This window comes from Suhomyces tanzawaensis (assembly GCF_001661415.1).
Source record: "Suhomyces tanzawaensis NRRL Y-17324 unplaced genomic scaffold CANTAscaffold_4, whole genome shotgun sequence".
Classification (NCBI taxonomy): Eukaryota; Fungi; Ascomycota; class Pichiomycetes; order Serinales; family Debaryomycetaceae; genus Suhomyces; species Suhomyces tanzawaensis.
The window spans coordinates 1,364,691-1,384,084 of NW_017963639.1; the positions used below are offsets into that span (position 1 = coordinate 1,364,691).

The following is a 19,394-nucleotide window of genomic DNA, read 5'->3' on the forward strand; positions in this document are numbered from 1 at the left end:
GGTGGTGGGAGGCGCACGTGACCTATAGTCTAAGGTGATTTGGAGTAGAAGAGACGACCGCGTTATAGATCCAGCATGGCTGTGCAGTTGAAATGGCCGATCCTTGGGGTTGTGGTACGTATGGATGATATTCAGAGGCAGAATTGGAGGCGAGGCAGAGGCAGAGAGAATAGAGTGAAATCAGAGAGAGTTAAGGTAAGAGAGAAGGCTGAGTGAAGTCAAAAGATAGACTATTGATCCAGGCCACTGGAGGTCTAATAAGGGCAGCTAGAGGTCTACTTTCCAACTAAGAGGTCTGGTTTACAGCTAGAGGTCTAGTAAGGGTTGGAGGTCTGTCTAGTAAGCTCAGGCATCTTTTTGTTAGACTTTCCAGCTGCGAGTTCCAGAGGCTGTGCATGGACTTCTCCGGAGACGACTGGGAAGTCTTGCTGTCACCTTTCCAGCCTGGCATTCTGAAGCAGCTATGGGGTCTTTCTTGGGTTTCTGTCGTCTTTCCAGCTGGTCTATCAGATCGGTCCGTCAGGCGGGGAGGTCTCGCTTGGGCTTCTGTCGTCTGTCCAGCTGCGAGGTTGTTCCAGCTAGAGGCCGACTCGTCAGGCTTTTCGTCTGCTTTCTCAGTTCGAAGGTCTTACCTTTCAGTTCTGATCGTGGGCTTCTTGTTGGTCTTGCCTGTTGACTCGTCAGTTCCTGTCAAGTCTTTCTACTCAGGTATTGCCGGCCCTCCAGCTGATAGAATACAGAGGCTCAGAATGGACCGTCCCAGCTGTGGGTCTTTCCAGTGCAAGTCTTCACGGCTTCTCAGGTTTGTCAGAACTACGTGTCTCCGCCTTCACGTTCCTCCTTCGCTTCTTCCCCTTCACGTCTCTAAGTCTCCCCTCGACTGGGCCACTTCGTGACACCAAACTAACCCCAGATCCCCTGCGTATTGATCGCAATTCTCGGCTACGGCTCCCACTACTTCGTGTTCTCCTCCCGCTTGGAACCCTCCACCCAGGCATGGTTCCAGTTCTCGCTCACCATGGTGTGGGTGTCGTATGCGCTCGCCATCATAATCCCCCCTGGGCTGCCTCCCCACAACTTCGAGCCCAAGCATGGCGAATGGCGTCGCTGGTGCAAGAAGTGCCAGAACTACAAGCCTGAACGTGCCCACCACTGCAAGACCTGTAACGTGTGCGTGTTGCAAATGGACCACCACTGTCCCTGGACCTACAACTGCGTGGGACACCGCAACATGGGCCATTTCTTGCGGTTTTTGGCCTGGGTGTTGTGGACCACTGGCTTCGCCATGGTGCAGTTGGCCCTGGTGGCACTCCAGTACTACCACGACCGTGCACTCCCGTCGTACCTCGTGGACAAGCGCGAGTTGGTGGCAGTGGTGTTTCTCCTTCCCGTGGACGTATTCGTGTTCTTGACCATCCTCGTGTTGGCCATCCGGTGCCTCATCAACTGGGTGGGCAGAGGCATGTCGCAGATCGAGGTGTGGGAGTGGGAACGTATCGAGCACCAGTTCCATACCGAGCGGATGTGGTCGCAGATCAATCGCAACTACCTCACGCTCCATGGCCGCAAAATGCCCCAGTTGACGTCATGGAACCACCTGGCAGTGCTCCTGCAAATGGACGAGCGTGAGGCTATTGCCCACGAAGCAGGCACGGCTCCAGTCGACGAGCTGGTGGTGCCTCCCAACTTCACACCTGACGACCTCGTTTTTCCCTATGACTTGGGGATGTGGAACAACCTCACTGCCATCTTGGGCTACCCCTGGGCCTGGCTCATGCCGTGGAGCGAGCCCAGCTCCAGCGGATACCATCCCGCCAAAACGAAGTATCTTGAGGACGACCAGCTCAACTTACCGTGGCCTCCAGATGGTGGCCACCAGGAGCAAACCGCGTTTGTTCGCGACACTTGTACCGACGATATCGAGCTCTCGGACTACAGAAACATTTCGTTGTTGAAGAAACGGCTCGATCCACGCTCGACCATGGAGCGCAAGAAATGGGTCAACGACGTGGGCGAGCGGTTGGACGACTATGGCGTCGATCTCGAGGCGGAGGACCCGGAGAATGAGGTGCTTCTTGTGGCCTCTGACAATCGGATGGATAGCGATTAGGAGAAACTGCGAAAAATAGCGACGATCGACTCCGAGGAAAATAGCGACAATCTCGCGGGGATCAAGAGAATCCTAGGATCGAAGCGAGAATCCAGCGACAATCATGAAATGCCGGCGGCATGGCATTGCTTGGGCGGTGGAGCCATTGAAACCCATACCATTGTTGCCAATGAGCTGTCTCGGCTGCAATGGTAATTTTGTGGGAACCAAATATGCCTGTCTCGAATCCACCGTGAACTCCAACATTACCACCAGATGAACGCCCCATTATGCACCCCGCCATGTCGCCTGATCGTATACCCATTCGAGTACGGCGACCCTTATTGTTGTGGCCTGCCCGTCATTACACGTGGCGATCCTGCCAATACCCACAACATATCACGTGATATACGGTGATCCTGATAATTTACCCTTGAACCCCGTACTATATAAATGCCTGTACTGAGCCCTAGCTAGCCAATTCCTCAACCAATTCACTAGCTCAATGCCTGAACACACCACCTTAAGATTGGGCTCCACCGCCCCAGACTTCCAAGCCGATACCTCCAACGGCCCAATCTCCTTCCACGAGTTCGTTGGTAACAGCTGGGCTGTGATCTTCTCCCACCCAGACGACTTCACCCCTGTCTGCACCACCGAATTGGGTGCCTTCGCCAAGTTGGAGCCTGAATTCGCCAAGAGAGGTGTCAAGTTGATTGGTTTGTCTGCTAACAACACCGACTCCCACAAGGCCTGGATCAAGGACATTGATGAGGTGACTGGCTCCAAGTTGACCTTCCCCATCATTGCTGACCCAGAAAGAAAGGTTGCTCACTTGTACGACATGATCGACTACCAAGATGCCACCAACGTCGACGACAAGGGTGTGCAGCTCACCATCAGATCCGTGTTCATCATCGACCCCAAGAAGAAGATCAGATTGATCTTGTCCTACCCTGCTTCTACTGGTAGAAACACTGCTGAAGTCTTGAGAGTCGTTGACTCCTTGCAAACTGGTGACAAGCACAGAGTCACCACCCCAATCAACTGGGTTCCAGGAGATGATGTGATTGTGCACCCATCAGTGTCCAACGAAGAGGCCAAGACTTTGTTCCCTAAGTTCAGAATCATCAAGCCATACTTGCGTTTGACCCCATTGGAACTCTCTGAGCAGAAGTAAGGTTGATCCTTGTTTAGTTAGTAATGTATTCCAATTGAGAGATTGTAGGTCGGAAAGGCTACGTTATTGGTACATTCATTGAGCGATTCGTTGATCAATGACAGATGGTGTACACATACGTGCACGAGCAGCTGCCATTACTAGGTGTCATTGATATAGTGCTTGCAATTGACTGACATTGTATGAATTGACCGGGTGACATTGACTTACAGCTTACCATTGCTAGTTGTTATTGACTTGCAGCTTGCAATTACTAGTTATCATCGACTTACAGTTCCCATTGAATTACAGTTTCCATGGACGAACAGTTCCATTGAGTCACAGCTTGCCATTAACTATCTAACGTGGACTGGCTGCTATTGACTCCCGTCTTGATACTTATCTATTCGCTACCAGCTTCACATGTACGATAACCGGTGTTAATTCTGAAAAATACCCCAGCGAAGAAAAACAGGCTCAAATAGGCACTGCGGGGCATGGAAACACCACACGTATGACGCGGGAAATTCTAACCATCCGGATGACGCGAAGCAATATCCCATGAGGCGAATGGCCAGCCCCCTAAGCGGAGAACTGGTGGTGCGTTTCATCTGACGAGCTTGGCTAAACCACAAATTACGCGCGTTATTTCGTCATTGATAACGCAGAGGCGGCGCAGGTAATAGATGCCCCGAAACGGAGATGGCTTACGTAAGCGCGGTCCCAACTGGGACCAACCCTTCCTGGCGGAACAGTACAGGATGTTTCACTGGCCGCCCCAACAGAGTTGGGTGCTCACGTGCAGGTTGCTTCACTCACCGCTGCTCCTTGTCCGTTCCAGCGTTCTCCCAGTATTTGTGAAGGTACATCTGACTCGCCCAGTATTCCAGACTATTACCTAGACCAAAATTCCATTTTATTTGCTAAGCTCACCCATAGTTCTACAGTAGCACCTAAACTAGAATACCGCAGATGACCCCCATCTCTGCACCCAAATTCCCTACATCTCTTCACTAATACATTTATTCTTACCAGTACATCTATTTTACAGTATAATACAGCTACAATGACATCTCCGCATCTCCGTCCTGATGAAGATCGGAATAATCAAACTCTTCGGTCTCGGTGTGATCGTTCATGCCAAAGTAGTTTTCGTGTTCTTGCTCGAACTGGCCCTGTTGCTGGGGAGGGGTGACAGCACCAGGCCCCATTCCCCGGTATCCATCAACAACATACATCTCGGCCTCGTCGCTAGGACTGAGCTTGATGGTGGGCCGCACTGGCGTGGGCTGTGACTGGTTGTAGCTGGCTTGGTGGTTGGTCTGCTGGTACTGCTGGCTATTGTACAACGACTGGGGCGTCGAAGGCATGTAGTCGTCCTGCGGGGTGGTGCCTGCTGCCCCAGGCTTGGCAAACGAGATGTCCTCGAACGACACATCCTCAAACTTGGTGATATGGTCGCCGTTGTCGTTGGTGTACTGTCTGAGCGAGCCCCATGGGGTGATTTTGACTATACCCCCCTCTGGGTGGGCGTAGATGGGCCACTCGTCCGAGGTGGTGTACTCCTGGGTGGGAAGCTCGCCATTTCGAGTCTTTTTAGTGTGCTCTGCACCACCTTCATCTCGTTTTCTTTTAGATGCAAAACTCATGGTGGAAGGAAGGAGGGCGAGCTACAAAGGCACGCGAGGCACGATAGTAGGGTTAATTTTCACGTCCCAGTGGCTGTCACACGTAGGCACTGGTTGGAGAACGGAAGGTTTGGAGTTGGGCAAGCTGGGCTGGTAAAGACTTTTTTCAGCAGTGGGAATGGCTGAGAATATATAGCTGGGGCCAAGACGCGCGGCTGCACGTGAGCAGTCACGTGATCTGGGGTCGTGTGAGACTCTGCCACCCAGTGTGCCCTTCGTACATTGCACCCTTATATTATGTATCGACAGGCGTGACGGAAGCCTTCTGATAGCGGTAAGGCCCACGTGACAGCCGGCCGAGTTTGGGCGTTTGGCTTCGCTCCAAACATCCTTACCACATCCCGCCCAAGCCACTCGGCGAACAGCCAATCCACCCACTCACAGAGCGGAATTGGCCCCATTGGTCGCACTGAGTGGAGAGAACGAATAGTGCTGGTCACGTGCTCACGCGCGCGTGATCTCTATCCAATGAACAATCCTCATTTTCAAATCGTTTTTCAAAAATTTGTCTCCCATACTCCAACACCTCCATCACAATGTTAAGAGCTAGCACCTTAAGGAACTTAGGCAGAGTTGGCAGAGTCAGACACTTCAGTGCTGTCTCCAGATTGAATGCCTCTGCCCCTTCCTCCGAACCCAAACCATTCCATAATGCTATGGGGCAGCCAGCCCAAAGATTCTCGGGCGAGCCAGGCACTTTCGGCAAGACCACCTTCTCGGAGGTCATGGACGAAGTCGACATGACCTTTGGACGTGACGATGACCCCAAAAAAGTTGAAAAGCAAAACTCCAAAATCAGACATTTCACCATAAACTTCGGTCCACAACATCCAGCTGCCCACGGTGTGTTGAGATTGATTTTGGAATTACACGGAGAAGAAATCGTCAGAGCTGACCCTCACGTCGGTTTGTTGCACAGAGGTACTGAAAAGTTGATAGAATCCAAGACCTACATGCAAGCATTGCCATACTTTGACAGATTGGACTATGTTTCTATGATGACCAACGAATTGGTCTTCGCATTGGCAGTGGAAAAGTTGCTCAACGTTGAAGTTCCATTGAGAGCCAAGTATATCAGAACCTTGTTCGGAGAAATCACCAGAGTTTTGAACCATTGTATGTCTGTTTTGTCCCATATTATGGATGTCGGTGGTTTGACTCCTTTCCTTTGGGGTTTCGAAGAGCGTGAAAAGTTGATGGAGTTCTACGAGCGTGTCTCCGGTGCCAGATTGCACGCGGCATACGTTAGACCAGGTGGTGTTTCCCAAGATTTGCCTGTTGGATTGTTGGATGATATCTACATGTGGGCCACTCAATTTGGTGATAGAATCGATGAAACCGAAGAATTGGTCACCGATAACAGAATCTGGAAGGACAGAACCGTTGATGTCGGTGTTGTCTCTGCTGAAGACGCCTTGAACTACTCCCTTTCTGGTGTTATGTTGAGAGGTTCCGGTATACCATTCGACATCAGAAAATCACAACCATACGATGCCTACGACTTGGTCGACTTCGATGTAGCTGTCGGTATTAACGGTGATTGTTACGATCGTTACTTGATCAGAATGGCTGAATTCAGACAATCCTTAAGAATCATTTTCCAATGTATAAACGATATGCCAGAAGGTCCAGTCAAGGTTGAAGACTACAAGATCTCTCCTCCACCAAGAGCTGCCATGAAGGAAGATATGGAAGCCTTGATCCATCATTTCTTGTTGTTCACCAAGGGTTTCGCTGTTCCAGCTGGTGAGACCTACACTGCCATCGAGGCTCCAAAGGGTGAAATGGCTGTCTACGTTGTTTCTGACGGTTCAGAGAGACCATACAGATGTAAGATCAGAGCTCCTGGTTTCCCACATTTGGGTGCTTTTGACCACATTTCTAGAGGTAACTTGTTGGCTGATGCTGTTGCCATTATTGGTACTATGGATTTGGTGTTCGGAGAAGTTGATCGTTAGACGAATCTACTGAATGCTATGCATTCTGGCATTATTCCTTAAATTATTCATCTATACCGTGAGTCATTCACAAGCTGAACGGATTACATAACGAATTCGCCTTGATAGGTAAGAGTTAGTCCTTTACATTACATATATCATCGTACTGACCCCACTTTACGATGATCGAAGTGGTTCTCCACTCTGTCATTCTATAATATATTGATCTTTATACATAAGTCATTTACTCTAGTGAAAAATGCTGTAGAGTAAGTAAAGGGAGCTACCTGCGCCTCCTAGCACCATGAATGTTTTGAATACGGCACTGCCTGATTCTTCTTCGTACAGCTGGGGGCCTCTGTACATGTACTGAGCGTTGGGATTTGAAAAGGATGAAGTTGCCTGGTACGTTTCTGCCCTGCCCTTGGAATGGTTGGAATGTGAGGACGGCTCCGAGTCTCGATTGTGTACGTGCCGCATCAAGTGCTTGGTGATCAATTCTTCACTCAACTTTTCACCCAGTTTGCTTAACTGGCTCAAAATCTTATTCCGTTGGTCGTCGGAAATATTTCTGGTGATCATTCGTTGTTCGAACTTCAAGTTTCTGAGCAAGTGTTGGTTGTAATCAAAATGGGGTACGTCAAAGCGATCACCGTAGTTCTTGTGCTCCCCAGAGAATTTGGACTGAGCAGATCCGTCGTACCCTTCTCCATAGTGTACATGGTGCCGCTTGGTATTTAGACCCGACGCAGTGTATGTATCATGGGTCGAACGCGATCTAGAATAGTACTTGGCCTCTCCGTAGTACTTGTTGTGCCATTCTGAAGCTGGCGATCTTCTTTGGTTGTGCATCGACTGCATTGGCAGTCCTCCAGCTACTCTGAGCTCGTGGTCATACTGCTTCTTCCGTTTCACATCCTTAAGGATATCGTAAGCTTGAACGATCTTGACAAACTTACTGCTGTTTGCCTCCTTTTCTTCTGGCGAGAGGTGTGCGTTCAAATCTGGGTGGAACTTTTTGCTGAGCTTCTTGAATTGCATCTTGATCTCCTTGATCGACGCGTTGGGAGCGATCCCAAGCCGTTCGTAGTGATTGATAGACTCATCAGCAGCCGTTGCGTAGCATCTGGTTAGCCTTAAAAAGCAGTTTGGATTCTGCCGGGAAGATCGAGTGAGCATTTGGAAGAAAAGCAGAGCAGCTTATCAGGATTAGGATAGAGCGAATCAGTAGGCGACAAGCTGGTCTTGGATCATCGACTGAGCAACTGCGAAGTCGGAGTAAGGTTATGGCTCAGCTCAGAAGAGATCACGTGCGTAGATGTGGTTGCGTGCTCCTTATCGGAGTAGAAGCTAACTCATAATCACATTAAGGATAGAGTTAAAATGGTGGTGTTTTAGGGATATCGGCTTGGATTTGCACTGCTCATTCTGGTGTTCATCTACTGTTGTTTTTGGAGACAGTTGCACCCAATTCGCCTTCCTTACAGGGGTAACCAGCCAAGAACGGTAAGCTTTTAGGAAATTCTTTCTTGCTAATGGGAAGCGAAGAATAGTAGTAAGTATATTATAATCTACAATATAGATAACCTAAAGATAGGCTGGGCCAATCTCATTGGGCAATGATATCGAACTGCGCGGCAAGTTGGAAGAGATGGTCTTCAAAAATGAAGTTTTCTAGCATAATAATTCCAAAACAATTAAGCACCTAATAACTTTTATACTTTTAGTGCAGCCGAATACCCACAATAGTAGATTCTGGTCGTGGCTACTGATTTTTAGTGCTGTACACCTCTCACAAGCTCAGATTATCTTCCAAAACCGTAAATCAGTAAACCAAGTATGCAACATTGATATACTAGTAATAATAGACTCCAAATACGCGACTAAACATATTAATGGAGCTCTGATCAATAGTGCTTCTTATTTTTAGTATCTTTTGTACTGAAAAAATATTAGCTTACTATCTAAATGACCCAAAAGTCACCAATTTATTAGCCAAAGCTATCCATAAAAGACTTTAAATCTATTAAAATGGGTTAAGATTCTCCAATATGTCTCATATGAGATGTAAAGTACGTAAACTTAGAGAAAAAAATTCATTGAAAATATTTGTTACAACAAAGCAACATCAAACCTCTTCAAGAAATCATCCGTGATAGTTTAGTGGCTAGAATTACCGCTTGTCGCGTGGTAGACCGGGGTTCAATTCCCCGTCGCGGAGTTTCNNTTGCGCAAATGGTTTAGTGGTAAAATCCAACGTTGCCATCGTTGGGCCCCCGGTTCGATTCCGGGTTTGCGCATTTCTTTTTGCATCTTGTTCACTGTTGCAAAATTTCTTTCTATGATACTACGGTTCTCTGGAGCTAACCTTTTGAGTAGCAGTTTGCATTTTAGATTAGTTCCGACATTGTCACTTAGGAGTTAATTACAACTTTACTACTGATCAACAGGTTTGGGAAATTATTTTCAGCTAAGCCAAACACAATGCACCACTCAAATGACTCCTAATGTATTATTTATTCATACTTTTGTCTGTGAAAATATGTTAGTGCACTTCACTTCATTTTGTCTCTTCCAAATCTTGTATTCCAATGGACAATCATCCAGAGCATCGTGGGACTCTAGGTTGAATGGAAGTAATACTTAATTCACTAATAATTGCATCCTTTGCCGAGCCTCTCACGTTGAAGCTACGGTCGAGGACCTTAATCTGGTCTCTTCAAAATAGTCAAGACATTCTGTAAGACCTGGACTTCTTGTGCTGATGATTCTCTCTCTTTTCATCGGCTGTGGAGAAAAAAATCATAGGTCTTTTACTTGAAGTAGATTATCTGTTACAAGGTGTTCCTATTCCTGAGATGAGGAGGAAAAGTGTGGCTATTTAGTAAGTGCCACGGAAATAGTTGGCTGCTTTTCAAGAATGCACACCCCGATGTCCAAGGACAATTCATCGGGGAGCCAAAACAGTTTATGCTCAGGGTACGGATGTTTTCAAGTATGAGCGATGCAAATTCAGATAGAAGTAAGAGGATGTGAATTCTCAGCTGAGAAATTGCCGCCATTAAATAGTAATGAATTAGGTGAGAAGCTTCCAAGAAATTTACTGTGGGAGAGTCATTCTTCAAGATTATTGATTTTGCATTGAAGCCATGGAATAAAAGGAAATACTCATTCCTTGAGGTGCAATTGCAGAATATACGAGCCGTAAGGAGTTTATGATTAATGTGGATGCGCTTTTGAAGTTTGGAATATATAAGGGTTTTGTTCCGAAATCGAATTTATCAGCAAGATGCAGATGAAAACACCGAAAATGGGCGATGAGTGCCTAGAATCGATGGATCTCTGACAAGTCAACGAGATCAACGCCTACCCAAACATTAGTCTTTGCAAAATAATGCTTTATACGTTTGGTAGCGACAAAGAAATGATGAACCCTCATATTTGGGCGCCAATTAATGTGTTTCATTGTCATTTACGGTTACCTTACTATGCTATGTATTTCCAATATACGTCAATAATAAGTCTAATATTATTCGCATTGCTTTTGTTCTTTATCTTATACTTCTATTCAGAAAAAATAATCGACTATTTGACATGTCATTATTAGAAGTGGCTTATCTGTGCCGTAGTATTGCCTATTTCAGAGATGAAGAGTATAAGTCCGGATATCTAATAATTGTGCCACAGAAGTAACTGGCTGCCTTCTAAGATTAGGACGTTAACAAAAAGTAGCACATCCCGATGAAGAAGGGCGATTCTTCGGAGAACCGAGTCATTTCGGGCTCCGGAAATTACCCATGTGTTGTAAAGAATAGTGCAAATACAGATAGAAAGATAAGCATTACTGTAGGTGTGGGATATCGGCAAAGAAGGGACAAATTATGGAAGAAGCTTGCAATAATGCTTTTCTCGTTATGTCACGCTTGATATACATTGGTTTCTGTAGATGGAAGAGTCACTCAAGAAGAGGTATTGCCCATTTATTATGGTCAAATTCTCATCAGTCAACAACGAGATCTTATCTTATGATGAACTAACATATTTGGACACCAAATCATGTATTTTCAAGATCAGTTAAAAATCAAGATTCATTGTAATTATTAAATCAAAAGTGGAAGGTCAGCTAGCTGTTCTTGGTGAATTATCTGCCAGGTATATCACGAAAAACAAGTTGCAATCGTATGATGTTGAAATCAGAGATGCCAGTGACTGGGCTATTGTATCTTTGTCGACTATCTACGATCACTCGGCAATAGATATAGAAGATATCCATGATTGCGCAAGGAGAAGAGTTGATTCCAGGTTGTATGAGTTTCTCAAGAATATACGGAGTGGAGGAGCCCCTTAAACTGAATCGGAAAATGAAGTGATCCAATTACCCTACTATGTATTCCCAAGATACGTCATTTATACCTTAGATTTATACCAAAGACATAACTTGTTTCTGTTTATTACACTAGTGTTCAAGAGAAAAATTAGGAGGCTATTTGACAACACTTTGCATGGTACTAACTATTTGAGAGATGCGGAGGAAAATTGTGGATATCTACAAAGTATGCAAAGGAAGAAGCTGGTAGTTTGCAATAAACAAACTAGTTGCTTATTCCGATCCCCAAAGGGAGATTCTTCGGCATATTAATTAACTGCAAAGGAGTTTCAATTACAAGATAAGAATGGTCGGGATATAAATTCTTAGCGAAGTACCAGCCATCGCAGACAGTATTGAGTAGACTCTTGTCGCCATGCTTTAACCTGTTCATTGATTATAGTTTGAAACTAGCGAGTTATGAAAAATAACCAATTCCATATGGACACTATTGTTACATCACCGTGCTAAGATGTATCCGAGCTCAGCGAGAAGTATATAAGTACTTTGATTCTAAGTTGTATTGATCATCAAAATGCTGAAAAGTACCCCTGACAAAAGTGATGTGTGGATAGTAAGGATGTATATTATAAAATATGCTTTAAGGGAGTGGCTGAGCTTCGTAAGCTGTGCTACTTCTGAAATCCTCAGTATTTCGAAGAATTGTTGTGCTCTGGGAAATGTGAAAGTTACTTGTTCCACTGCTATAGTATCCGACGGTTTAGCGGCATTAAATATGGGACATGCCTCTCGTTAATACTGCTGCGGCTTTGGAAAAGAATGAGATGTCAAGTAATATAGCCATATTTCAACTTAATGTATTGTTTTCCATGAAGTTGTATTCTTTTAGATCAAAAATTGCTATCAGCACATCTTCAATTTCAATATTGGTCATACTATGCAATTGATATTGGATCATTGGAATTTTTACGGATAGCTACTTCAGTTCGGTATGTAACTCTATTGCTAGTTTTCTACGTGTTTTTGCAGGGACCAGGGAAATTGGGCACATTGATCATACTAGTTTTCTAGCTACAAAGCTATCCATTGGGATGCATATGGAATATTCACAATCATTGATTATTCATTGACAGAAAGATTTATTTCGCAGCCATTCAGTTACGATTTCAATTCAGCACAATAGTGAATGCAATACAGGAACTTAAAATATCATAAAAGGGCTCTTATTCTACAATAATTCACCAGAATAGCGCATTGCATCGTCTCCGTGGTAGTAGAAGAAGCGTGGTTGACTATAATTGGTGTAGGATGGCAAATTTTAATTTCATGTACATGGAAGGATATGGCGATCTCGAAATTGCTACACAAGCTATCGTATCTATAGCGTTGTATTGATTTTTGAGAGGGATGCCGCATTCATCCATTCGACGATACTGTCAAGGAACACGTCTTTTTTCTGAAAAAAGGCTTAATATATTCTCTCGAGGTTCTAGTTTCATACCAGATACCTTTATACACACTGGCAGAGCCCAGAGACCGAAAATGACACTTTTTTGTCCAAAACTAGCTTCGCGTATAAACTGCCCCCACCATGATTTTCAACACGAGCGCAAATGGTTTAGTGGTAAAATCCAACGTTGCCATCGTTGGGCCCCCGGTTCGATTCCGGGTTTGCGCATTTCTTTTTGCCTCAGCTCGGGCTGATCTCGCCAGCCTGTCTGGCATGATCGACATGCCAGAGCTCTCCTATTGGCGTCGCACCCTCGAGGTTTCCCCCGCCTCCTCATCTCTTTGTATTCCTCAACTACCCAAAAAAAGAAACTCAATCTCAGCTCCACAAAGACTCGACACAACCACGAGTCGGCCTGCCACACACCTCCTCCCGCAAACCTCCATCTGTTCTCTACCTGTTAGTCACCCACCAGGCACTTCCAGCACCCGTACTACCATACTCTGCTTCCCAGTCACGTTTTGGGTCTTCTCGCATCACGTTATCACTCCTACGCAGACGTTATTAGTAACCCGCAAGCAGGACAATTTACCACCCTCACCACAATAACCACAACATTTATACTTGCAAGTATCGCCAAAACCACGCCTGCTCGTGCCATCGGACCACACTTGTTCACACCCAGCCAGTAGCCCACCACCGCTACCACCACAGCCACCAGTCCACTTACTTACCACCAGTCGGTTAGTAAGCATCACCAGCCATCATCTGACCAGCGTAGCTAGCCAGTGACTGCCCAGTCGATAGAGCATCTCCATCAAAGCGCTTCGCAAGCCATACCAGGAAACAGTTTTGAAAGCTACAAACGCTTCCACCCTCTCCTGCCACAAACGCTGAATATCATCGGAGCCGTCCAGTACAAATAGGCGCTTCCACCCACCAACATCATACCCATCCACCACCCATCCACCTTCCATCCACCCCCGCTTCACACCATGAGTTCCAAATCCGCAGCAGCCATCTTGCAACGGCAGTTCAAGGACCTCACAGACCCCAAGAAGGGCATTCCTTCGTTCCACATCGAGTTGGACGACGACAACATCTTCCTCTGGAACATCGGCATCATGGTCTTGAACAAGGACTCCGTCTACCACGGAGGATACTTCAAGGGCCAGATGCGGTTCCCTGGCGACTTCCCGTTCGCCCCTCCAACCTTCCGTTTCACCCCTGCCATCTATCATCCAAACGTTTATAGAGATGGTAGACTTTGCATTTCCATTCTTCACCAGGGAGGCGACCCCACATCCGACGAACCCGACAGCGAGACCTGGACCCCTGCCCAGACAGTGGAGTCGGTCCTCATATCCATCATATCGCTCTTGGAAGACCCCAACGTGTCCTCTCCTGCCAACATCGACGCATCCGTCGAGTTGAGAAAGAACCCCGAGGCCTACAAGAAGAAGGTGCTTCAGGAAGTCGAACGTTCAAAGGCAGACATTCCCGAAGATTTCATCATGCCTGAGTCGGAGCTTTACGCATTCGGTGCCAACAACGGCACCGGCAAAGAGTTGGAACATGAACCGGTTGACGAAGACTTCTGGTATGACAGCGAGGAGGAAGAAAGCTTTGACGAAGAAAGTTTGATGGATGACATGGAAGATCACAATGAAGACGATGACGAAGAAGAAGAGGAAGACGACGATGTTGACATGATCGCCAAGTGACTGCGTGCCACGGTTGCTCATATTGGCTAACGAACGAACTTCTTTTTATTCTCTGCATTAGTTATTTTCATTTACATTCACGTCATTTTATTTAACTAATTTTCCTTTCTTTTCTTCTGGTCTGTTGTTTTTAAGTTTATATGTTTAATAAATACTAATTAGACAAGGAATGTAGGATTGAATTGGTACATATTTTTCGATATCTTTTCGACATTTTTCTTCATACGAGATGTGTCTTTTCTCTGTCTATTCGGCATCTAACTATTATTTCTCTGTAACTAATTTTCCACATATGTTTTCCTGTCGTCGCTATAGGAGCTCTTCATTAAATAGATCTTACAACTATTATACATCTGCCCATTATACCACGCCCAATAGCATGAAGAAAATCAATAGGTGGTCAAAGACTTGAACAAATGGAAGGAGTTATTTTAATTGGATTGAATATCCACTATTCGATATCTGTTTAAGATTAATATTTCCATATTCCCCCTGTTTAAGCCTAGACCTAAGTTAATTCATTCTTCCGAGAATTAATTTATCCGTACACTGCTTCTCAAATGCACATTCTATTAGGAAGTTATATACCTAGATACCTTATCCTCTGTACCCTTTTAGTCCCGCATTCAAGATCTCGCTGACATTGTCTAGCTTGAGCTTGGCTATGGCATCGGGAAACTGTTCATTATAAAAGAGAATCACGTACAAATGGTTTCCTTCACTTGCAGTAGTATCGTCCTTATGATCCCCGTTCTCGATATCCAATCTCCTTATCACCAATTTAAGTCCTTTCTCGACCTCTAGTAAGCCCCACGAGTCGTTTTGAATGTGATTGAAACCCACCAACGAGTAAATTTTGAGGTTATCTGGCGACAAGCCAATCTCAGTGAGCAATATTGTGTTGAGTACGGTGGTGAGAGGAATACCACTGGGTGAAAGTAGAGATAATGAAAGCGGTGACGTCGCTAATGTGGTGCTGGACAATGTATGGCTGTTGTGCGAAGGGATGGGGGTGAGTGCTTGGGTAAGAAGCCGCGAGATTTGCTTCAGTTGTAACATGGCGTGGAGGCACTGGGGTTGGCAAGAAGACGGACTTTTGGGGTTAAAACCGTGATTTTGGGTTGTGGGACGATAGCTACCATTTTCGTACTGATAAGTTTGCGGTGAGCGCACGACCAAATATAGAAAGGCACCATTCTACTCCAGTAGCACTCAAGAGTATGTTGCAACCCGCAAAACTCCCACTCTCTTCTGCTCACACGGAGCTTTTTCTACATAGCACTCTGGAACAATATATCCGTATAACCAATTCTCTATAAAGTGAAAAGACCAGTTCTTTTCTTACCAAGTGGGTACACAACCAATGCAGCCGCAAAGAGACCCACACTAATACCAATGGAAACCTCGACCATGGTCTGACCGAAACTCAAGGAGCCCGAAGAAACCGTGGCGTTTCCGTCCGCTGAGCTATCGTTACTCTTGGTGATTTGGTCAGCAGCTTGGATACCAGATACCAAACTACTCTGCGAAGCAATACCTGAGGGCACTTGCACGAAAATAGCAGGAAGCATGGCACTCACAGCCATCCCCTTCCAGATTCTCGAATACAAGTTTCCCAACACTCCAATGATGAACGCACCAATACAGGCAGTGAATTCGGTGACCGTGGAGAAATGCTTTCCTGCAAAGTAATTGCCAATGTATCCCACGCAAGAGATGAAAATCATCACGGGGAGCTGCTGCCAACGGGCCTGGTTGATAAGCCCAAGACTGAGGGAGAACATAGGAACGAACAAGATCTTCCATTTGTCGTCCATGCTGTGGTCGTCCCCACATTTGTTGGCCGAGACACTATTCTTGTCAACCCATCCGTAAAGGGCACCTCCCAACGTGATTCCAAAACCCAAGAACAACGAGTAAATGATGGCGTAGAACATTCTGACGGACCCTGCTACCAAGTTTCTGGACTGTAACTCCAAGGAACCAGTTAAGATAATATAACCAGGCAAAATTAATGCCAACGAACCCTGGGCAATTGCCGAGAAACAGAAGATCGAACCATGATGGATCGACCCAATAGCACGAGCAATGAACGCAACAACAATCGAGGCAGTGACTTCAAAGACAGATGAGTACAAGTTGGAAATGGACGACACAATGAACTGCAAGTATCCAACACAAAGCCCAACCCCGAAAGCGATGGGAAGATCTACCCATCCACCACCGAATGCAAATGGGCACACCATCGCAGACCCCAAACCGTAAAGGAAAACACACAACCATGGGGGGTACATGTTTTTCTTTCTTAACAATTCTTCCAATTTTAACGCTGCTTCTTCCACACCGAGCAAATCGTGGATAACGCCCTTGTAGATTCGGTGGGTATCAGATAATTTGGACAAGTTGACACCCTGGGCACATCTTACCAAATGGACTTCGGAGGTTCTGGTGGCTGCGTCACCAAAAGACACGATCATACACCCTGGGAAATAGATGAACTGCCCATCGATTTCCAACACTCTACTGGTCATGATCATATACTCTTCCAATCTATGGGTGGGGGCACCGAATAACATCAAGGCTCTGCACATTCTCATGATAAACCGCTGTCTCTGAAGGATGTCAGCAATATGCACTGTGATTCGGAGTCTGTCTGCCTTTTTGTTGTTCTTGTGGTTCTTGAGTTTTTTCAAGTTGACCTTGTTCACGTTGACTTTCTTTGGAGCCTTGGGTTTGGCATTTTGGAACGAGGGCAAATGTGCACCCTCTGCATCCTTCTCGTCAAAGGAACCTTCGTCATCTGGGTCCGAGGTGATAGCTGCGCCCTTCTTGTGGCCAGGGAACTTGTTGGTCAATTTCTTGGGGGCCTTCTTTAACTCGTTCTTCCACTTGCTGAAGTCCATTGTGGAATGTCTAGTAGTATCGGCACTCTCGAGAAAGTTGCTCTCCTCTGCCAAAGTGGTTGCATCGGTGCTTCTGGAGGTAAGACTGGCAGCCGATTTTGCATCATGAGGGTTCTGATACAATCTCAATAACGACGACAACACACCAGCGTGAACTTGCTTGGGAGGAGCTATATAGCCGTCCTCCGTGTCCTCGTCGAGGAGGAAGTCGTCCTGTTGATCAAAATCGGGGTTGTTCTCTCCTCTCAAGAACATTTCGGGGTTGGGAGCATAAAACCCTTCTTTTGTAGGGGTGTTGGGCTCGCTATTGTAGTCATCGGGGTTGATCAAATTGGCAGTGGATCCGTTGTCTTCGTTGTAGACTCTGGACGAGCTGCCTTCATGAGTATCCCGAGCAACTCCTGGCACATGAGACGAAATCAAGTTCTTGGCCTCTTCACTCAACTGTTCGAACCCCAAAGGCTGCATTTCGATGGCACCTGGGAGCTCACCAATCCTCTCCTCTTCGTCTGGTTCTCTCTCTCGGGAGTAGTGGGAGGCACCAGGCACCAAGCCACCTCCACTCAAGCTTCCCTGGTTGCTTGTCATGTTCATCACGCTTCCCAAGAAGCCGTCGGATGCAGACACGGTCTGAGGAGCATATCCTCCGGTGTAGGCATGTTCTGCCAACGACATCTTGCGGAGGATGCCTCTGAGCCCACCTCCTCCACGTTCTTCTGAGCCACGGGAGGCTCCTGACGTGATGGAAGGGCGCTTGTGCTGGTCAGCGATATCGGTTTCGGGTCCCACATACGCAAGAGGGCTCTTGGATTTCTTGGACGACTTAGACGAGTTGTCCTCCGAGTCGTCGGAGTCGGACTGAACAAGGTTCTGGGGCTGGTTGCGGAAGGTTCTGAAGTTTGGGATATTGGGGTCTGCCTGGTCGGCGGCGTCTAGTGGGTCTTCGTCGTCGCTGGACTCTGAATCGTGGGCCATCTCGCTGCCTCTGAAGTTGAAGCTGGGTAAGGTGGAGTCAAGGGGTCCCACATTGTCCAACTCCTCGAGATCGGAGTCCGAGTTGGTGGTAGCTGAGTTGTTACTGATGATGGTGTCTCTGGGAGCATACAGGTCGGGGAAACGTACTGATTTGCTGGATCCAGTTAATTTCTTGCCAGCCTTGGTGCCAGCTTTGGCAGCCTTGACGAGGTTTGTCCTAGGGTTGGTGGATGGCTTGTGCTGGGCGCGGCGGTACGAGTCCAAGTTGGGGAGGTGGATGCTGGACCTGAAGTCTTGCTCATCGTCCGAGCTCAGATCGGGGGACATGGTGGATGTGGTGATGGACTAGATGTAAATGATTATAATAAGGTGGACTAGGCGGTGATGGATAGCTGGTTTGGCTGATCTAGATGGTGTACCTGGCTAGTTCCTCTTGGTCTCTAATGGTGTAGATGATCCAGTTGGTGGGATGGTATTGATCTGGTCTAGTATGCTAATGGTCAGGTTGGTTCGATGATCTAGATGATATTGTCTAGTACTGTAGTTGCTAGTTGTCTATTGATCTAGTTCTATTGATCTAGTCTCTAGTCTCTAATGTGCTGTCTATACTCTTTTCTAAGTGTAGACCAATCTGGTAGTTGACGATCTACTAGACACTGATGTTGTTTCAGTAGACGCTGATGTGTTTCAGTAGGTGCTATGCTTGTAGCAACTGATGTTCTTCTAGTAGGCCAACTTCTGTTAGCGGAGGTTAAACGATAGTAAGAAAGAAGGAGGATGTTAAGCAAATTTTGACCACTGATCTTGACACAATAGTTGACGTGCTGACAAGGAGAGCCCAGCAGAGTTCGTACGCTATTAGAGGGTGCAAGCAATCTATGAGCCCCAGCCATTGCGTCACCGCGCAGCGGAAGGGGGCCTCAGCCTGGTACTTAGGCGCGGGTGCGTGGTAGATAGACGGGAGGGATGGGAGGATGGGGGATGCGTAGGGAGAGTGGAGGGGTGCGTAGGGACAGTGGAGGGGTGCGTAGGGAGGATCGGGAGGCAGCTAGCAGGGTGGCACAGGGAGCTGCAGGTAGCCGTAGGGAACCGAAGAGACGTCGCGAGGCGGTGCTGTGCGGAATCGATGGACGGTGGTGGTG

At 46.7% G+C, this 19,394-nt stretch overlaps 14 protein-coding genes and 3 non-coding genes across 17 annotated transcripts; 10 read left to right on the forward strand and 7 right to left on the reverse strand.

Annotated features, from left to right (window-relative positions):
• Window positions 1-75: 75 nt before the first annotated feature.
• CANTADRAFT_51943 (palmitoyltransferase) lies at window positions 76-2,110 on the forward strand (the record flags this gene model as incomplete). Its single annotated transcript, XM_020210013.1, has 2 exons — window positions 76-114; window positions 914-2,110. The coding sequence occupies 2 exons, from the start codon at window positions 76-78 to the stop codon at window positions 2,108-2,110; spliced, it is 1,236 nt and encodes a 411-aa protein (XP_020064581.1).
• A 30-nt stretch (window positions 2,111-2,140) lies between these two features.
• Window positions 2,141-2,504, reverse strand: CANTADRAFT_259658 (uncharacterized protein). Its single transcript, XM_020207597.1, has one exon. It carries the CDS (start codon window positions 2,412-2,414, stop codon window positions 2,172-2,174), a length of 243 nt encoding a protein of 80 aa, XP_020064582.1. The 5' UTR covers window positions 2,415-2,504; the 3' UTR covers window positions 2,141-2,171.
• Window positions 2,505-2,594: 90 nt separating this feature from the next.
• On the forward strand, window positions 2,595-3,269 carry PRX1 (thioredoxin peroxidase; the record flags this gene model as incomplete). Its single annotated transcript, XM_020211710.1, has 1 exon — window positions 2,595-3,269. One exon carries the CDS (start codon window positions 2,595-2,597, stop codon window positions 3,267-3,269), a length of 675 nt encoding a protein of 224 aa, XP_020064583.1.
• Window positions 3,270-4,309: 1,040 nt separating this feature from the next.
• On the reverse strand, window positions 4,310-4,897 carry CANTADRAFT_51884 (uncharacterized protein; the record flags this gene model as incomplete). Its single annotated transcript, XM_020210002.1, has 1 exon — window positions 4,310-4,897. The coding sequence occupies one exon, from the start codon at window positions 4,895-4,897 to the stop codon at window positions 4,310-4,312; it is 588 nt and encodes a 195-aa protein (XP_020064584.1).
• Window positions 4,898-5,472: 575 nt separating this feature from the next.
• NUC2 (Nuc2p) lies at window positions 5,473-6,894 on the forward strand (the record flags this gene model as incomplete). Its single annotated transcript, XM_020206795.1, has 1 exon — window positions 5,473-6,894. One exon carries the CDS (start codon window positions 5,473-5,475, stop codon window positions 6,892-6,894), a length of 1,422 nt encoding a protein of 473 aa, XP_020064585.1.
• A 228-nt stretch (window positions 6,895-7,122) lies between these two features.
• CANTADRAFT_51339 (uncharacterized protein) lies at window positions 7,123-8,052 on the reverse strand (the record flags this gene model as incomplete). The annotated part of the gene is made up of 1 exon (XM_020209928.1): window positions 7,123-8,052. One exon carries the CDS (start codon window positions 8,050-8,052, stop codon window positions 7,123-7,125), a length of 930 nt encoding a protein of 309 aa, XP_020064586.1.
• Window positions 8,053-9,022: 970 nt separating this feature from the next.
• CANTADRAFT_t134 lies at window positions 9,023-9,094 on the forward strand. Its single transcript has one exon. It is a non-coding gene; the product is annotated as a tRNA-Asp (tRNA).
• Window positions 9,095-9,102: 8 nt separating this feature from the next.
• CANTADRAFT_t135 lies at window positions 9,103-9,173 on the forward strand. The gene has a single exon. It is a non-coding gene; the product is annotated as a tRNA-Gly (tRNA).
• Window positions 9,174-9,662: 489 nt separating this feature from the next.
• On the reverse strand, window positions 9,663-9,985 carry CANTADRAFT_259727 (uncharacterized protein). The gene has a single exon (XM_020207601.1). It carries the CDS (start codon window positions 9,933-9,935, stop codon window positions 9,708-9,710), a length of 228 nt encoding a protein of 75 aa, XP_020064587.1. The 5' UTR covers window positions 9,936-9,985; the 3' UTR covers window positions 9,663-9,707.
• Window positions 9,986-10,535: 550 nt separating this feature from the next.
• Window positions 10,536-10,877, forward strand: CANTADRAFT_26380 (uncharacterized protein). The gene has a single exon (XM_020207745.1). It carries the CDS (start codon window positions 10,615-10,617, stop codon window positions 10,798-10,800), a length of 186 nt encoding a protein of 61 aa, XP_020064588.1. The 5' UTR covers window positions 10,536-10,614; the 3' UTR covers window positions 10,801-10,877.
• A 1,654-nt stretch (window positions 10,878-12,531) lies between these two features.
• CANTADRAFT_259743 (uncharacterized protein) lies at window positions 12,532-13,452 on the forward strand. Its single transcript, XM_020207603.1, has one exon. The coding sequence runs from the start codon at window positions 12,792-12,794 to the stop codon at window positions 13,257-13,259; it is 468 nt and encodes a 155-aa protein (XP_020064589.1). The 5' UTR covers window positions 12,532-12,791; the 3' UTR covers window positions 13,260-13,452.
• On the forward strand, window positions 12,808-12,878 carry CANTADRAFT_t136. The gene has a single exon. It is a non-coding gene; the product is annotated as a tRNA-Gly (tRNA).
• Window positions 13,453-13,645: 193 nt separating the features above from the next.
• CDC34 (SCF E2 ubiquitin-protein ligase catalytic subunit) lies at window positions 13,646-14,374 on the forward strand (the record flags this gene model as incomplete). The annotated part of the gene is made up of 1 exon (XM_020210922.1): window positions 13,646-14,374. The coding sequence occupies one exon, from the start codon at window positions 13,646-13,648 to the stop codon at window positions 14,372-14,374; it is 729 nt and encodes a 242-aa protein (XP_020064590.1).
• Window positions 14,375-14,548: 174 nt separating this feature from the next.
• On the forward strand, window positions 14,549-14,879 carry CANTADRAFT_259773 (uncharacterized protein). Its single transcript, XM_020207605.1, has one exon. The coding sequence runs from the start codon at window positions 14,604-14,606 to the stop codon at window positions 14,784-14,786; it is 183 nt and encodes a 60-aa protein (XP_020064591.1). The 5' UTR covers window positions 14,549-14,603; the 3' UTR covers window positions 14,787-14,879.
• Window positions 14,880-14,971: 92 nt separating this feature from the next.
• CANTADRAFT_22205 (uncharacterized protein) lies at window positions 14,972-15,433 on the reverse strand (the record flags this gene model as incomplete). Its single annotated transcript, XM_020206796.1, has 1 exon — window positions 14,972-15,433. The coding sequence occupies one exon, from the start codon at window positions 15,431-15,433 to the stop codon at window positions 14,972-14,974; it is 462 nt and encodes a 153-aa protein (XP_020064592.1).
• A 254-nt stretch (window positions 15,434-15,687) lies between these two features.
• Window positions 15,688-17,745, reverse strand: CANTADRAFT_51536 (pheromone-regulated protein; the record flags this gene model as incomplete). The annotated part of the gene is made up of 1 exon (XM_020209954.1): window positions 15,688-17,745. One exon carries the CDS (start codon window positions 17,743-17,745, stop codon window positions 15,688-15,690), a length of 2,058 nt encoding a protein of 685 aa, XP_020064593.1.
• A 962-nt stretch (window positions 17,746-18,707) lies between these two features.
• CANTADRAFT_259738 (uncharacterized protein) lies at window positions 18,708-19,275 on the reverse strand. The gene has a single exon (XM_020207602.1). The coding sequence runs from the start codon at window positions 19,143-19,145 to the stop codon at window positions 18,837-18,839; it is 309 nt and encodes a 102-aa protein (XP_020064594.1). The 5' UTR covers window positions 19,146-19,275; the 3' UTR covers window positions 18,708-18,836.
• Between the last annotated feature and the right edge of the window lie 119 nt (window positions 19,276-19,394).

Bases quoted from the DNA above. Each gene is read 5' to 3' on its own strand.
- CANTADRAFT_259727 (XM_020207601.1), bottom strand. From the start codon at position 9,935: ATGGCGGCAATTTCTCAGCTGAGAATTCACATCCTCTTACTTCTATCT.
- CANTADRAFT_26380 (XM_020207745.1), top strand. From the start codon at position 10,615: ATGAAGAAGGGCGATTCTTCGGAGAACCGAGTCATTTCGGGCTCCGGA.
- CANTADRAFT_259743 (XM_020207603.1), top strand. From the start codon at position 12,792: ATGATTTTCAACACGAGCGCAAATGGTTTAGTGGTAAAATCCAACGTT.
- CANTADRAFT_259658 (XM_020207597.1), bottom strand. From the start codon at position 2,414: ATGGGTATACGATCAGGCGACATGGCGGGGTGCATAATGGGGCGTTCA.
- CANTADRAFT_259773 (XM_020207605.1), top strand. From the start codon at position 14,604: ATGTGTCTTTTCTCTGTCTATTCGGCATCTAACTATTATTTCTCTGTA.
- CANTADRAFT_259738 (XM_020207602.1), bottom strand. From the start codon at position 19,145: ATGGCTGGGGCTCATAGATTGCTTGCACCCTCTAATAGCGTACGAACT.